Source organism: Dunckerocampus dactyliophorus, chromosome 10, assembly GCF_027744805.1.
Source record: "Dunckerocampus dactyliophorus isolate RoL2022-P2 chromosome 10, RoL_Ddac_1.1, whole genome shotgun sequence".
Lineage (NCBI taxonomy): Eukaryota > Metazoa > Chordata > Actinopteri > Syngnathiformes > Syngnathidae > Dunckerocampus > Dunckerocampus dactyliophorus.
Genome location: NC_072828.1, coordinates 10790708 through 10807039, shown reverse-complemented (window position 1 = coordinate 10807039; position 16332 = coordinate 10790708). Strand labels below are relative to the sequence as shown.

Below are 16332 nucleotides of genomic sequence, written 5' to 3'. Positions count from 1 at the left end.
AGATGTCCGCCATGAAGTGGTGGGCTTATAAACAGGGCAGGCTCATTTGCTAGGGGAGGGTCAGAAGTGGTGTCATGTCAGTTAAAGAGGAGGTTTTTCCTTCATGACGTCATAAAAAGCTGCAATGTCAAATGCGAGCATTCTTTCAAAAAGGGTGCAACAAGTGATGAGATGATAGATTTTATTCTCGCGTGTGGTGCTCATAAACTGGCTCCAGGAACACACGTTACTGTTAGAACATAAAGCACATTTTGTGCAATAACGTTGTAGGCATGTGTGCATACTGTACAGTGCATGTATGTTCATGTACTTTTTTGTTTCCATGCTGATGTGTGTCACAAATGTACTAAACAACAACACAGAGGAGTGGCTGAGGTCAGCAGAGTGAATCCCTGCCCTTTTACCCCTCTCTGTTGCGGTAGCCGGGGGCCTCTAGCTGAAGCATGTGCTTACTCAGAGAGATTTTATTCACAGGAATAAATGCCACTTTTTTTCCACAGGCACACGCTAGCTCACTCTGTGGAGGCCTTTCAGCGGCAGGTACCTGCTATTGCCGTTGGCTTGCGGGCATACTTTAAGACTTTAAGAGATGTCGGTGCCGCTGTTTTGTCAGAAATCAGATCCGCTCCCCCTGTTAGTGAGCTGCAGGAGGCCAGAGGATATTTATAATGTGTTTTAAAAAAGATCAACTCATCGACTGCGCTCTTGAAAGGGCAGGACGAGCGCTCAGCTGCTCCAAAGGAGGGGAAATGTGAGCAGAGCCCGAGGGGAGTGCGGGGTTGGCTGGCTGACTGGGCGTTGCTGTGTCGATACCATAATGGCATTATTACCCCTCGGGACAAAAAGTCTGGCTTGGCGAGGCTTTGAAACCTGACGCCTCTGTCTGGACATTCCTCCATCACGCTCATCTGCTCCTCGTTACCTTGCTCTTGATCAGGGAGGGGACAATGGGCGTTAAAGCTGAGCCCCCTGTGTGAAGGGTCTGCACAGCGTTGCGGTGCAGGGAGTCCCTGCTTCTTCTCTGTATGTAAACAGGATAAGGCTCAATGGCCGAGGCGCGAGATAAAGGCCTCGCTCCAATAAAGATGCAGAGGAGTTGATTAGGGGCAGAGAGTTAGCCCCAGATAAGCGCTACGACCCGCAATGCTACTAAACAATGAGGCTCAGAGCGGCAATAAACTATTGATAGATCATCACTGAACTATTTGCACCCATCCCCCGTTAAACTGTTGGTCCTCGTTAGGAGAAACAAAGGAGATGCATCAAAAGGCTTATTGTCCTCTGTGAAACAGTGAAATATCCCAACCCCCCATTCCCACTCCAAACGTCTCTAAATCTCCAGAATATGCACACACACACACACACACACACATAGACACATAGAGAGGATTGTCGTGGGCCGCGTAGTAAGAGAAAGTGACAGACAGAGAGGCCTGTGTAACAGCAGGGGAGGCCCAAGCCGGGACAGCATGGTGCACCACAGCCATGCAGCAACGACCGCAAGCTTTGTGTTTGGCAACTGTGAGCAAGCACTGATGCACAACCATGGATACTTTTCACACACAGGCCTCTTGTTTTCAAATAACACAACTGCATCTACCCGATAGTATTGACTCGTTTGGACAATTGTATGCTACCAAGAGGCTCTTTTGTTCCAAGTGCACAAAGCAAAGGACCATAAAAGCATGCTGAGATGGGTTTGGTCTGGAAGACCTTGACCTGAAGTCCACCAAATACCTTTGGTAATAGTTTATTTGTTTCAGAGATGCAAAGTGGCATTAAGGAACACCGCATGTTTACATTTGCACAGTTCAATATGTCTGAAAAGGAGTAGGAAGAAGCACAGCTTATTTAATCCTACCCCTTCTCCATGTCTAAGCAGTCATTGATGGCTTGTTCACTTCTTGTGTGTGACATATGCAATAACATGACAATTCTTATTATGTTTGACCAATTTCTTAAGAACAGTTGACTTGCCACAACACCGTTTTACTTGTTTCAAGCAAATGTTTTTAGTCAAATATGTCAGCATGTATTTTAGTAGTTATTAATCAAATTGGTCAAACATTGTAGGAAAAAATATATTGTTAGTGAAGTATTTTCAGGCATTTAATCTTGCTTAGATTTTACTTATGGAATATTTTAATATAACATTTAATATTAATAATATAATATTTAATTTTTGCACCTGCAACTTCACAAATGCTCTTTTAGACACGGCCAAATGTGGCCCTCCATGCAATAAAACCCCAAAGAAATCCCCCTAAACATACTCAACATCCACAAATGCTCCTTATGGGTATTTATATTTGTTTCCATTTATAAAATTGAAATGGTCCTCAATAAGAAAAAGGTTGTCCACCCCTGTTCTATAGGAATGGACAAAAAAATCCATGTAATTTACTAAAAGGCCTTCCCAGAAGAGCAGACGCAACCACTTCCTGTCAGTGTAAGGGCGTTGTGTCCCGATACTTTTGTCAAAATGTGGTAATATAAGAGTGTAAGCTAGATATAAGCCAAGCGCAAGAGAAAGCACCCACAAACTCTTATTTTTCATGGGAGTAAACAACATTATGTGCCCGCAAACGCGTTATAAAAACTCACAAACGCACAACAAGCTAAAGTTTACAGCGCTCTGGCCTGGAGGTGTAACTTACATTTATCTAAATAAGCACTTTATGGAGTGTGTGTTTACCTGAGAGGGCTGTAATCATAAATGACAGTAAAGACTATTGTTGGCTCCTCCTCAGTGCAGCGCCATTGTCAAACTGTTGGTTGCCATCAAGAATAAAGCAGATGAAAGACATCTGAGATGCGAGACAGTCACATCAGTCAAACTGATGCCTTCAGCGTCACCACGGCGACCACACACACACGTGCAGAGTGCACAGACGTTTTCACCCAGCGTCCATCTAATGACAGCCCATGGGACACAAACACACACACACACACACACACCTCTAACAGCAGCCCTTGTCAGACACACGCACACCCCCCGGGTGTGTGTCGTTTTAGTCGCCTGGCACGAACCGGGCCATATGTCGCAATGAGGGAATATGATGCCGCAAAAACCACCACAAAATTGAGACACATACTAAAATATACAGCCAAAAATGCATGCTTGCATTCACTGCATACATTCCTGCAGGGCAACGGCTGATCTTCAGTCCACAACTCACCGCAGGCAGACAACAGCACAGCATGACAGATCACATAGTCTGCATCTTCAGGATTGCTTTTGCAAAGATTTCTTGTGTGCGAGTGACATGTACGTGTCACAAATGTCACAGAGTACGTTTATGTGCCAACTATGTGTCTATTTCCCAAGTGACCTTTCACCCCATTTGGCAGCATCGGCAGCGGGACTGAAAGGAAACTCAAAACATTCAGATTGCATGTGGTCTCTGGCAGTTTCAATGGTACTAATGTAGCTTGAACTGGTACATATTAGATTGGATTACTAGGTTTTCCATTCTTTGTCATCTTGCCATAACATATAAGGTTCATGATGACAAAAAACACATTTGTTTTTAACAAAAACAAAAATAAGATATTATATATACTGTATATATGTTTATATATACAGTATATATATATATACATGAGCCTTAGTTTGGGAAACCCTGGTTATCTGCACACATAAAAGAATAATTTTAAAAAACAACTGCTTCTACATTACAACTCAATCTCAAGCCCTCAAGTGCATGCCAAAGCAACATGTGGCTGTATAAGACCTAACTGTGAAAGTCCATTTTAGCCAATCGTAGGCCTGAAGAAAGTCACTTGCGGAAAAGGTGATAACGATGGCTAATCTAGTCGATGTGGACTTCCGCCCAAGTATCACATATTTGAATACAACGTCAACCAAATGATAAACAAAAATAATAATGCTTAAGGAATAAGCAACCAGCAGTGGTTTAAGGGGCTATCTGCACAGGAACGTTTTCAAGTCAAAACAGTGAAGTATTTTATCGTTTCAGCCTCTCATCAACATGGAAACAGCGTTCTGGATGCTCTGAAACAGTATTTTTTGAAAACGGCTTCCACAGTGGGAAAATCTGAAAACACTGGCTTGTCGTTTTCGTGCAGACAACCGACACCGCTGTTTTACGAAAACGATGACGTCACAGACCAACGCCACCCCGTTGCTGTCCCGTGACCAGAAGTGAGCTTTGACGACAAACCACCATAACATCTGAATATTTCGACTAGCATGAAGCAGAAGTCATTCCACTTCTTATAAGTCTAGATGAGCCTTGGAAAGCGGAAGATGGCGCTTTTGCAAGACGACTTATGCGCATGTGTTCCTTCTTCTTTTATGGTTTGGTGTGTCACATGGTTCCGTCTGTGTGTCTGTTTACAGCGCTACACGTAGTCGTGTCTTGTGTATTACATCGTTTTCACCCAGTGATCCATTCCCGTCTGGATGCAACTATTTACTAATGCGGCACAGTGTGAATGCAAATTTTTTTCAACCCGCCAAAAGTCCAAGTCCATTGGTACCATACGGTATCAGCTGACCAGGCACTAGAAATACCTGCTTTAATACTATGCACAGAAAAGAATGACAAAGTGATCAACCGTTTACTATGCGTCATATTGACTCTACCTTTGAGCTTCCCACCTTTTTCCGGCATGACACCACACGCAAATAACCATACCCTCTGCTTCACTCACAAAATGACACCAGATGTCAGATCAAGAGTCCTTTGGCTGCTGCGCTGCAGCCAGATGAAGAATTTGAAGAGAATTCTGGAGGAAATATTTATGGAGCGGCTCAGCATTGAAGTGGAACAGGGTTAAAGCTGTCCTTCAGCTTTAACGAGCGGCCACATGACTGAGTGACTGACCGACTGGGGTGCCATAGCGGCTAATGGTGGAGGGAAGGATATTGGGTTCATGCCCATGGGATGCTCATGAAGCTGATTCCTCGGGGCTAAAAGGTTGACTGCAGCTACTAATTTGCTTGTATAGCACTGATCTAAGAGCAGAATGGCAGCTCATGTTAGGACATAATAAGCAACATTAGTAGTGTGTAAACGCCCCAGACAATCCCAATTTGGATCAACATCAACTCCCATGTACAGTAAATGCTCCAATTTACGCCTCCATCCAATATACCGCATAGTCTCCTTTATCCACCAAGTGTGTGGTCTGCAGACGAAAAGAACCGCTGGGGTCTTTTATTAGCTCTGGATCAAAAAACACAGGTGTTTACAGCTGTGGCTGTAGGCAACCTCCTGATGGCTAGGTGCATTTGAACTATCGTGAGTGGTCAGCTTTATACACCTCTGCATGCGCTTTCAAATGTTGGTACGCAGCTGCTGTCGTTGTGTTGTTTACAAGGAAGTCATCACCAACAGCATTGGATCTCTTGCTGCTGTGGTGTGAAGTATACTTGTTAATGATACAGTACAACCATGTGGCCAAAAGAGCTGTGCTTCCTTTCTACTTTCTCATGCACTCCAAATCATTGTTAAGTGAAAAAAATAACATTGTTATATAGTGTGTGAGGTTTCACATTTTAGCAATAACAGTTTGTTTCCTGTTATTTCCAATTAACGCCCTGTCCTTTTACAGTTTCAGTAAATAGACACAACGGCTATAATAAGAGAGAGCATTTGGGGAATTTAACAAAAATGTCCAAAAATGCACTAGCAACTGTTTTTTAGTCCTTTGACCTCCTTGGCAGGAATTCCATTTGTATTTTTTGTTTTAGATTTTAAATAGCTTCTCTCTACAACACTGCGGCCCACCTCTTGTGTACTCACTGGCACAAAAGTGCTTGCATTGTGCAAAAAAAAACAACACAACCACGGCTAATTTTGGAAGAATAAGACTCAATGAGAGTGTGCGACATCAGAACAAACAATTGTGTAGCCGTTTTCAATGAAATGTCGCAACTTGAGGACCAGTTGTGTGTAATTATAGACTCAAACGGGCTGCTCATAACAGGAAAAAGCTCAAGAAATTGCAGCCAAATTCTTTAACAGTAGTTGCCGCCACGTGTTTTCGCCTGTGTGTCCATCCTGCTGTGTTTATGCATCATTAGCAGCTTTGATTACCAGAAGCAATGCATGCAAGAGAGGCCCCCTTTTTGTGCACAATTGTTGCCTGAGGTTGTGTTGCTGCCTTCATAGACAGTGTATTTAAAATGTATTTGTGTGTGTGTCTGTGTGTGTGTGTGTGCACCAGCTGGTAGATGCATAAATGTATAGTGTGCACCTTTTCTCTTCATAACAGGACAATCTGAGGCCTTCACACACACCCACATTCCTTGTTTCTCATTCAGGACACACACACCCTCTCATCCTTTCACCCCCCTGCCCCACCCAGACCACTCAAAATGGGCCAACCAATCACCACGGAGCTTCCAGATTGTGTTTAGCATGACAAAAGTGTCTGTTGCATTGACAAGCTTGTGTGTTCTTGAGCCTCGAGGAAGTCGCTTTATGCCAGAAATTTGCCCCACTCATCTGTCTTTTTTTTTTTTTAACGAGAGCAGATGAAAGGCAAGCTGTAATAGTTTGCGAGCTTCTGCTACAAGGCAGTGAAAAGACATTTGCAACATCTCCAGGAAGTAAACTGCGGCTGTGTCACATGTTTGGCTTACTCTTACAACTACTACTCTGGCCTTGATGCTTTTTCCATAGCGCTCTGTGGCGCTGTTACTCCCACCTGCTCTCTCCGCTAAAGCCTGGTCAGCCACAGGTCCTCCATCCTCTCCTCTATTAGATCGGAGAGGCAATCCCTCATGCCGCAACACATGCTTAAGCAATTATTCCGTGCATTCCCTCGGATAGGGCTGCATAAGGAGAGCTTTTGATTGAGAGCTTCTGACAGCATCTGAAGTGGAGTGGTTGGAGTGGAGGGGGCAAGCTGGCCCAGGATTTGCAAGATTCTGAGAGGAAGAATGAAAGTGGAGCGCTATTGCCTTAATCCTTTGAAAGAGAAGGTAAAAAGTAACAGCACAGCCAATAAGAAGCTGAATCTGGCTACGAGGATCCAACAAACAAATTACAAGCGTAACAAATTACAACTGATGTCACAAGATGCAGTGGAACCTCAAATGCCCTATAAGTCACACAATTGGGACTTTTTTGTGACGACACCACAGATGACAACAATTCTGAAAAGTGTGAGGATGGCCATAGGACTGCTCTGGCTATTTAGTACAACAGCCACAATAAACAATAAAGGAGCCCGATGTACACTGCGGTTAGCTTATTTTTACACTTGCATGACAGTTAGGAATGCTAAAATCTTCCTTAAAAGGTTTTATGGTGGTGACAGTTTGTAGAAGGGTACCATTAGGGTACCATTAAACGTGTGATGATAACCGTAGAACCAGAAATAAAATGTACTGCAACAAAAGTGATACACAGGTCTCTGGCTTGCCTGCTCAGTACAACATGGCCAAGGCCAATCAAAAAGACATAGACAAACAAAGTTTTTTCACTTCTTTTTACACTTTTTAAAATGTGATCTGAAAACAAATACGCTTCTACAACTACAGATTGGAATGATGGTGACGGTTTTGCTTTAAAATATCTTAATTATTTACTCCACAAGTGCCTTTTTCTTTGGCTATTGTGCACTTTTAATGTTTGCAATGCCACCCTATAAGAGTATTAGTGCTGATAAAAATACTTAAAAGTGTGACGTGACCAAGGCAACAGAAATGGAACTTATTGTGACAAAAGTGATACACACGTCGCTGTCCTGGCTGCTAAGTACAATATGGCTAAACCCAATCAATAGGACCTTAACAATAAATGTGTACGAGTGTATGTACACAGTGGTTCACTTATTTTAAAGTCATTAAAATATACAGTATACAGTATGTATATGATACAGATTTTTAGGTAAGTTTAATTGTTTTTAGGAGGTTTGTCATCAAAATCAATGGAAGTGAAGGAGGTCTGTCTGGAATGGCACCTTTGAATCTTTCTGTAGGGGTCAAATGAGCAAAGTTTAAAGGGGCAGAGAAAAGGGGTGGAAGGGGGTTCTATTTAAAGGGCAGGTCACAACACTTCAAAACATTTATGCCCCCAGGGACATGCATACTGGCAACGGGGCATGTACAAAGTGAGTGGTCAGATGCTGACCTTAAATGATAGCACTGTAGAAAACATGCATTAATGTCAATACTTAACACTTTATAGTGTGTTTTTGTTACATACAATTGAATGAATGCGGTTCTGGAGCACCATGATAAGGAGCTTTATTCTTGATAATTTGCAATACTTTTTAACACGATAAGCTTTTGATGGACGACCGTTACAAAAGTCGCAACTTTTCATTCATTTCCATGCGTTGTCTGGAGGAAAAAAGTGCATACAATTCAAGAATGACAGATATAAATGTATGTATGCACTTACCAAGGAGAAGACAGAAGATGTCCAGTGCTATAAGGAGCTTCCTCTTGCTGTTGTCAACACCATTGTTGTTTAACGTGGAGGTTCCACCGTTCCTTGTCTCTTGGGCCATGGCTTTCTCATACATGTACTTTTGCATTGGACAACTCCACGTTCCGGCTCCAAAAATCTCCACGCACACTCACACCACCACCACTACCACCACCACCAGGCTTCAGGGTAAGCAAACGCTCAGTCCTCAGAAATTAAAATTAAAGGCGAGGTGTGTGGAGGTGACTCTTCAGATCTGCTGCTGAATTAAAATGAATAACAAATATGAAGAGTATGAAGTTACCAGCGACTCTAAAAAAATGAATGGAAGCCTTGAGCCACTTTCTAAATCTTTGCAAGTGAAAATAGTGGCGCACATCGACAGACGCTCTTGTTATATCTTCTCGTCCTCCTCTTCCTCTCCCCGCTCTCTCTCTCTGTCTCTCACTCGCTCTTTCAAGTTTCCCCAGCAGATCCAAGGCTCGGCCCTCCATCCCACAAGGAAAACTTTATGAGCAGCGACATGCAGCTGAGCGGTTGTACTTGCGCCCCCCAGTGGACACAAGGCTTTATGACACGCGCAGGAAATTGTTTTTTTTTTTGCTCTCCATTCATACCATTAGGTACGCCTATACAATCTAAAATTGCAAATTTGCAAATACGATCATGACGAGATTTGAAAAGGTACATGTGCATCTCAATAAATTAGAATATATTTGTTTGATAAGTTTGTTTATTTCAGCAGATTAATTGAAAATGTGAAACTCTTGTATTCTATAAATTGACTACACACAGAGTGACATATTTCAAGCAGCCCTCGTGTCCAGCACCAAAGGATATTGGAGAATAAGTTGTTTTCAGTATAAAATACATTTTTGAAACTTTTGTAACCTTACAGAGTACAACAATGTCAATGTGAATTTCGCTTGGAGATGAGTAAAGCGTCTATCAGTGGCTGGCTGTAGCATATAGTACTGTGTAGTATAGAGCTAGCCTGCCATCTTGTGGTTAAAAGCGTAAATTACTTCAACTAAGACTTCGTCGTCCAATTGATTATACTTTTCCAGGGATTTTGTTCACCAACCATTTCCATTTCAGTTCGTGATTCGACGTTTGTGAGCGACATGCAGTACAAAATAACGTTTTTATATGTATATCATTAATAACACATTAGCAGATATGAGAGAGCGTGACCCAGACGTTGGAAACAAAGTGCGTCCATGGATGGTCACCTTAAAAGCCGGGAGAGGCGGGGTCAACTCTGTTCCCCTTGAGCAAAAGACTAGGAGCGACCCGCCCCGCCCCTTAGTGCGCGGGGCTGATTGACAGGCAGCACACCCACCACTACCGTCGGTAACGACGAAGATGGCAGAGCGGCAACAACAGAAGCACGAAGGCAGGGTGAAGATCGGCCATTACATTCTCGGCGACACGCTCGGAGTGGGAACCTTCGGCAAAGTGAAGAGTTAAGTCGTGTTGGGAGTGGTTATTATGATTGTGTGCGTTTGGGTTCTGAAGTTGTTACTGTGAACCCCCTAGCCCCTTCACCTGTTTTGGACGTGCAGTGAGCGATGGTAGTGTTTTTGCGTAGCTGCCAGAAGCAAGGTGACCAACGCAAGCTAGCCACTGCGTAAATATGCTTTGAGAATAAGCTTGCTTGAACGTCAAATTCCTGCAGCAAATACACTATTAGTCGTATTGCTTGGCAGATGGAATTACGCAGACTATCCTGCGATCACGAATATATGAAATTACACACACGTTATTGTCTAGAGTTTATATTCTAGTTGTTTTTTTTGCCCCTATGTTGCGGGGAGAGGACACCGGTTTAGCCCTGACCTAAGAAACCTACTGATACTGTTTGAGATTAATTTGTTAATGCGACTCAAAGTCAGTTGTCGTAATTACCCTGTTGGGAGCTAAACGTAGCTATTTAAAAGCATATTCGTAGGGGGACAACATTATACCTTTTATAACATTAACATAGCTTGTGATTACACGTCAGTGTTTCTTGCTAGTTTTTGACCACCTTGTGTGTGTGTGACCTTGTGAGCTTGCAATGTAAACCATCAAAATAACATTTAAGAGTGCATTAAATGCACTCCCATGTGTGTTTACAAGTTGGAATATATTAAATAAAAACATTACAAACACCTAATTTAGCCTGAAGTAGCATTAACAGGGCTTATAACAGCATTTCTAATGCATAGTAATTGATGTGAGTAGTGAGGCTTTGTAGATACATAAACAAATGTTCCACTGTAAATAATGGGAGTGTGTGCAACAGGTTTCCAAAACAAGCCCATTAGCACCCTCACCCATGGCACCCATATGCTCGTACACTGTCCAAAACATAAGGAAGGTACGCCTGTTAATCGAATGAGATCTTGTCCTGCTTTAGATAGCTAAATAAGGTAACAAATAGTAGAAATAGCTCCAAGTAACATGCAGTAAAGTGGAAACTTCAACCTCATCATTAAAGCAATGCCTTTCTGACATTTTCAGCAAAATATCTTTGTGCTTCCTGTGAGATACCTGGTGTTGTAATGCCTTTTATGGCAGAGGGCATGGGTTTGATTCCCGCATTCCCAGGAAGGGCATTTGGTGTTAAAACTAAGCCAAAACCCGTCACGAGATTGACTTGCTGTGGCAACACCAGACAGGGAAAAGCTGAAAGTGAAAAAGTTCATTTGCACTTCCTGTTTTACATCTTGTTTTCCTTGTTGTCAATAGTCGGGGAGCACCAGTTGACGGGCCATAAAGTGGCGGTGAAGATCTTGAACAGGCAGAAGATTCGCAGCCTGGATGTCGTGGGCAAAATCAAGCGAGAAATCCAGAATCTCAAACTGTTTCGGCACCCGCACATCATCAAGCTGTGAGTGGAGAATACTGTAAATGCTGTTTCATTGTAGCCGGAGTGTTTTATTCACTTAAAGCACAAGAGGATGGGCCGTTAATGGAAGCGGTCAATATTTTCAGACAGTCTGTTATTTCTGAAATTTGAAAACTAATTTTATATAACAAGTAATAATTTGAAGTGCATGAGAAAGCGGAAAGGAAAACGGGAAGGAAAACATAGGTCTCTTTGATCACATGGGCTTTATTTATCAAGTACTTGTATATTGCACAACACAGAAGCAACAGAACCAATGTTGTAATAGCGGTAAGAAGCGTTAATACCCCAGGTGAGTGCATTGCAACCAACACAGGGTTTCTACTACATGTAATGGATTGTGGCGCACTGCCATGATAAAGTAAAAGCTGCCACACCTTAGAAATTGAGGGGTTTTTTATATGTTAAAACAATGTTAAAGAATATGTTGTATGAATGGACGTATGTGCTATATCAGGGGTGGCCATTACGTTGATCGCAAAGGTAGTGCGGGTCGATCGCGTGTGTTACCCACATCATAAACGTCACGTTGTATATATCATATGATCAATCAGCTGACATTAAGGTCACTGATTCCCTTTTGCGCCTCCACGGCAAAGTAAATGGAGAACCATCTTTCATCTTTATTATTCCCATTCCGAATAAACTGAGCAGTAAGATGCCTATATTTATAACAGAAGTTGTCCGTTCACTTGTAGCTGCGTTTCTTGACGTTTATTTGTGAAACTATTGTTTCATGATTAATTCGGAAAAAGTGCCCATTGCTGGAACCTTTTTAATACATTGCCATGACTTTGGCTGCATTGTCTTTTGCATAATCATTTTGACTGACATACTACTCGGGTTATGTACACAACTGTTGACAAATTATGGGTAATTATCTTTATTGCCATATTGAATTGTGAATTATTGATTGATATCAACTATTTTGATAACCTGTAAACTTAGAAACTGAATTTGAAATACTAATGTAGTATTTAGTATAGTAGTTTCAAAGTTTACGGTTAGATTTCATGTACATTATATGTTTTATAATAAAAGGTAGGTCATTTGGATTTGTAACTTGCATGCTGAAAAAGCGTGTGCACCCCTGATATAAATGTACATAAATTCTCACATTTATAAATATACTAAATACTGTATATACTGTATATATTCTTTATGTTTATAGTAGGAGGTAGATCTTTTGGACTTCGTCATTTTAAAAATAGCTTGCAGGCTGAAAAAGTGTGAGCACCCCCTGTGCTATATAGATACATGTATAGCCTATTATTTATGCAGATATTGACCACAATATTAAATTAAATCTCTCATATCAATATCAAATAACATAGAATGTTTCACTACGCTTTATTTTGAAAAACGTGCACCAGAATCACCTGTCTGCCCTGTTGGCACTTGACAGATTAGGAGAGGAAGGAAAAGCAGAGCGAAAGCCTGTTCAAGTATGTGAAAACGACCCTAAAGTTGACATAATTACAAACAGTAAATTTAAATATAAAAGAAAAGATTGCTGCCACAGCGACTCAGCAGTGGCATGATGCAGCAGTGGCAGTCCGCCTCCGATGCAGCCCACTACCACAGCTTCAAAAAATCCGAGGGGAAATCCTGCAACAGTACAATGTGTAACAAGCATTAGTATCACACCAACAGCTGAGCAGCTTAACCAACATTTTAAATTGCATACAGAGATAGATAAAGCTGCCTGATACTTAAAATGCAACTACGGCCAACATGTGGAGTTAATAAAAACCTAACCATTTACCATGCACCCAGCGACTATAGGAGACTGCGGTCAGTTGAATAGAGATGTCAATTGGAGCATTCACGATAGTCTGTTGTGGTGTTGCTTTGCTTGTGTGTGTTTGTTTATTACAGCTACACTAGCTTGAGCATGCCCACAGGGCTCACAGGAGGTAGAAAGAGCATACAGAGGTAAATCAGCTAAAGCTAATGTACCTGTATAGTAGAACTCTCCTGCATGGCTAAATCCTCATCAAGATGTCTGGGCCCTGCTTATAGTTTTCCTTTGACCTTGCCTACTTCCTCTCTCTCTCGCTCACTTGCTCTATCTCTGGCCTCGCTCTTCTGCCAAACAGCGTCTCAACAATGTCAGTGTTATTTTTAGGCCCCCTCAGCAAGCGTTAGTGCTCTGTCACACTGTAAGTTATGGTAGATATGTGAGCTCTTGAGGTTGTGTGCTGTGGATCACTGCAACTGACGTATACACAACCTTTACAGAGGGCTTCAGGGCACTGGATGCTGATGAAGCTCCCCCCCCCATGTGATTAAGTGCCACATTCCCTCCTAAAAGCAGCCATTCATGAGACTGTGACCTTCTATAATAATCATTACTCAGCAGCCATATATCACAGCTGGCTTTTAAAAAAAATATGTTTCAGTGCCTTTATGGAAAGTAGGTTTTGCAACAAGATAGGAACTTTGTATTGATAGTTTTGGACTTTTTGCAAATGGAAATTTGTCTTTCAGGTACCAAGTGATCAGCACACCAACAGATTTCTTCATGGTTATGGAGTATGTGTCTGGAGGAGAACTCTTCGACTACATCTGCAAACATGGACGGGTAAGAAGTAATTTAATTGTTTGCTGACTGAGACTGAAGGACTTGTTGTGAACCACTCTTATTTTGGTGTCCTTGGCATGAGCAGCAATCATCATTCACAGTATTGGTTCAAAGTGTGGCCCAAGGGCCACATTCACCCTGCAGCTATATTTTTTTCATTGGCCCTCAGCACATTCTAAAAATAAAATGATTTCATTAATAAGATACATTATTAGATATGACGAGGTGATGGTCGAGCAACAATCACTTAACTGAAACGAACAGGTTACTGTCGGCCGCAACCACTCCAAACAACATCCACAGCCATCTCTCTCACCGTGCACCCACACGCCCGGATCCCTGCCTTCCTCACACTCATCTAATCACCAATAACGACATGTTTACGGCCTCAAAAATAGTGTGAAATAAAAACTTAGAGGGAAGAACAAACAAACAAACACAGAGAACGTAATTTCTTGTTTGTTTTTGTTTTCATTGTCTTCATTGTTTTGTGGGTGTTTACAGCCTAAAAAATATGCATATTTAAGGACATTTTACATGTTTTTCGCCAAATTTAAGCATTTCAAAGCATTAAAATGGGTAAATTTACTAAAATACAAATATAAGGTTTTCAGAAGATGTTGCGATGATATGTAGTACTCTACACTGGTCACTAGGTGTCAGTAATGTTACTTTAATGAGACAATAGCCAACGCAGGAAGTATTATACAGAACAGGAAGTAAAAAAAAAAATGACAAGGAACTCTCTCAGTGATAATATGTGAGTGTATTTTATGTTTTTTTTTCTCTTATTATGTCAGTTATATTGGGTAATAGGAGTATAAAGGTTTAGTATTCAGAAGTATTCAACCTTCCGGCTATATTTTGACTAAATAATAATAGCAAATAATAATTGATCAAATAATATTTTGATCGATGACCAAAACCCAAACATGATAAACAAGAGTTCGTAACTCCTTCTTTTCCCTCGTCCTCTTGTCAGGTGGAGGACACAGAGGCCCGCCGCCTTTTTCAGCAAATTATCTCAGCCGTGGACTACTGCCACCGTCACATGGTGGTCCACAGGGACCTCAAACCTGAGAACGTCCTACTGGACGCCAGCAAGAATGCCAAGATTGCAGATTTTGGTAGGATTTTCTTCACAGAAGCACCAAACCCTACATTGGTTATTGATGGTTGATTCTTTAATTATGTATGGGCATACATGTTCCACCAAAACAATATACAGTTAAGTTTGAAGGTGGGATTTCAAAACAGTTTTGCCATAATAATATAATAGTATTAATAAATAAAAATAATCTTTTTCAGGGTCAAAGCTATGGCCATAATGAAACCATTATCAACTGTACATGCAATGTTTGAAATAACATTTGAACATTATCAACTGTCGTACAAGTGTAAATAGTTACTGCTGTATAATAAAAATATAAAAATATTTCAAGCATTACAGAGGCATAGTGGTTAAAAAATGGAAAGTTGACCTCATGCATGCTGTTATACAAGTGTAAAAAAAGAGCTATTCACTGTGTAATAAAACTAAAATATAACAAAACTACTTACTCTGTGATGCATGATGGAGACATATAATTTAAGGAAGTGGACAAAGAGGCAGACTAGAGGGGAGTTCACTTCATGCACTGTGCTGTAACTGCCCAAGAAATGCAAACAGAAGTTAACTGCTGTGCTATAAAATTAATGCTGGTAAATTTAACGTATGTACATTCTGTACTTGTTTGTTCTCTATTATTGATTTATATTATTATTGTCATTTTAGCCATATTGGACTGAACAGAGAATATGTCAGATTCTGTGGTTATTATCACACTTTTCCTCTTTAAAGGTGTTGAAATTTGGAGGTTCCATTGAATATCACCAACCAAGAGGGAAATACATTTTTCAAGCACCCTAAGGCCAAAGTGAGCAGAGGGGTGCGAGGGGGGCCCGAGTGACGTTTCCTAGCAACGGGCAGGTCTCCATATCAGGTCTGGCAGGACGCCTTGAGGCCCAGTGTCACCTGATAGGGAGAGAGAAACACAGGGGTTGTGCAGCGGGATGGCGTGTTTTGTTGAGGGAGCAACGAACTGGCGAGCAGTGAGAGGGCGTGTTAAGGACGGCGGGATGAAAGATAAACGGAAATGTCAGCACGTAGCACAGTGTCTGGTACCTAAGTGTTAGGCTGAAGTCCTGCCAGGTGTATGGGGGAGACTCATCCCATTAGATGGGCTTTCTGAGCAGAGATTAGAGACTTGGCAGGTAAAGGAGGATAAAGATATGTGTGTTGTTCTTACTTTTTCTTAGATTCTCTCACCTCACAGCCCCACCGGACACAACATTAGGTGCACCAAAATCCAATATGAGAGCTCAAAAAATAATAATGCCCACTATTGATGAGGTATCACTTGAAATATATTTTTATTATTGGAGGGTTTTTTTTATACAGAACCGCA

At 41.5% G+C, this 16332-nt stretch overlaps 2 protein-coding genes across 3 annotated transcripts in view; one reads left to right on the top strand and one right to left on the bottom strand.

Annotated features, from left to right (window-relative positions):
- Positions 1 to 8913, bottom strand: part of plpp3 (phospholipid phosphatase 3) — a 37153-nt gene extending 28240 nt beyond the window's left edge. Inside the window, exon 1 of one of the 2 annotated variants that reach the window (XM_054789634.1) lies at positions 8382 to 8913. In XM_054789634.1, coding sequence (XP_054645609.1) covers positions 8382 to 8517 — 136 coding nt within the window. In that variant the 5' untranslated portion in view covers positions 8518 to 8913. The remainder of the gene's footprint in view (positions 1 to 8381) is intronic. The other variant, XM_054789633.1, reaches the window with a different exon arrangement.
- Positions 8914 to 9619: 706 nt separating this feature from the next.
- Positions 9620 to 16332, top strand: part of prkaa2 (protein kinase, AMP-activated, alpha 2 catalytic subunit) — a 23222-nt gene continuing 16509 nt past the window's right edge. The window contains exons 1-4 of the mRNA XM_054790228.1: positions 9620 to 9873; positions 11142 to 11283; positions 13792 to 13885; positions 14868 to 15012. Of these exons, the coding sequence (XP_054646203.1) occupies positions 9774 to 9873; positions 11142 to 11283; positions 13792 to 13885; positions 14868 to 15012 (481 nt within the window). The 5' untranslated portion in view covers positions 9620 to 9773. The remainder of the gene's footprint in view (positions 9874 to 11141; positions 11284 to 13791; positions 13886 to 14867; positions 15013 to 16332) is intronic.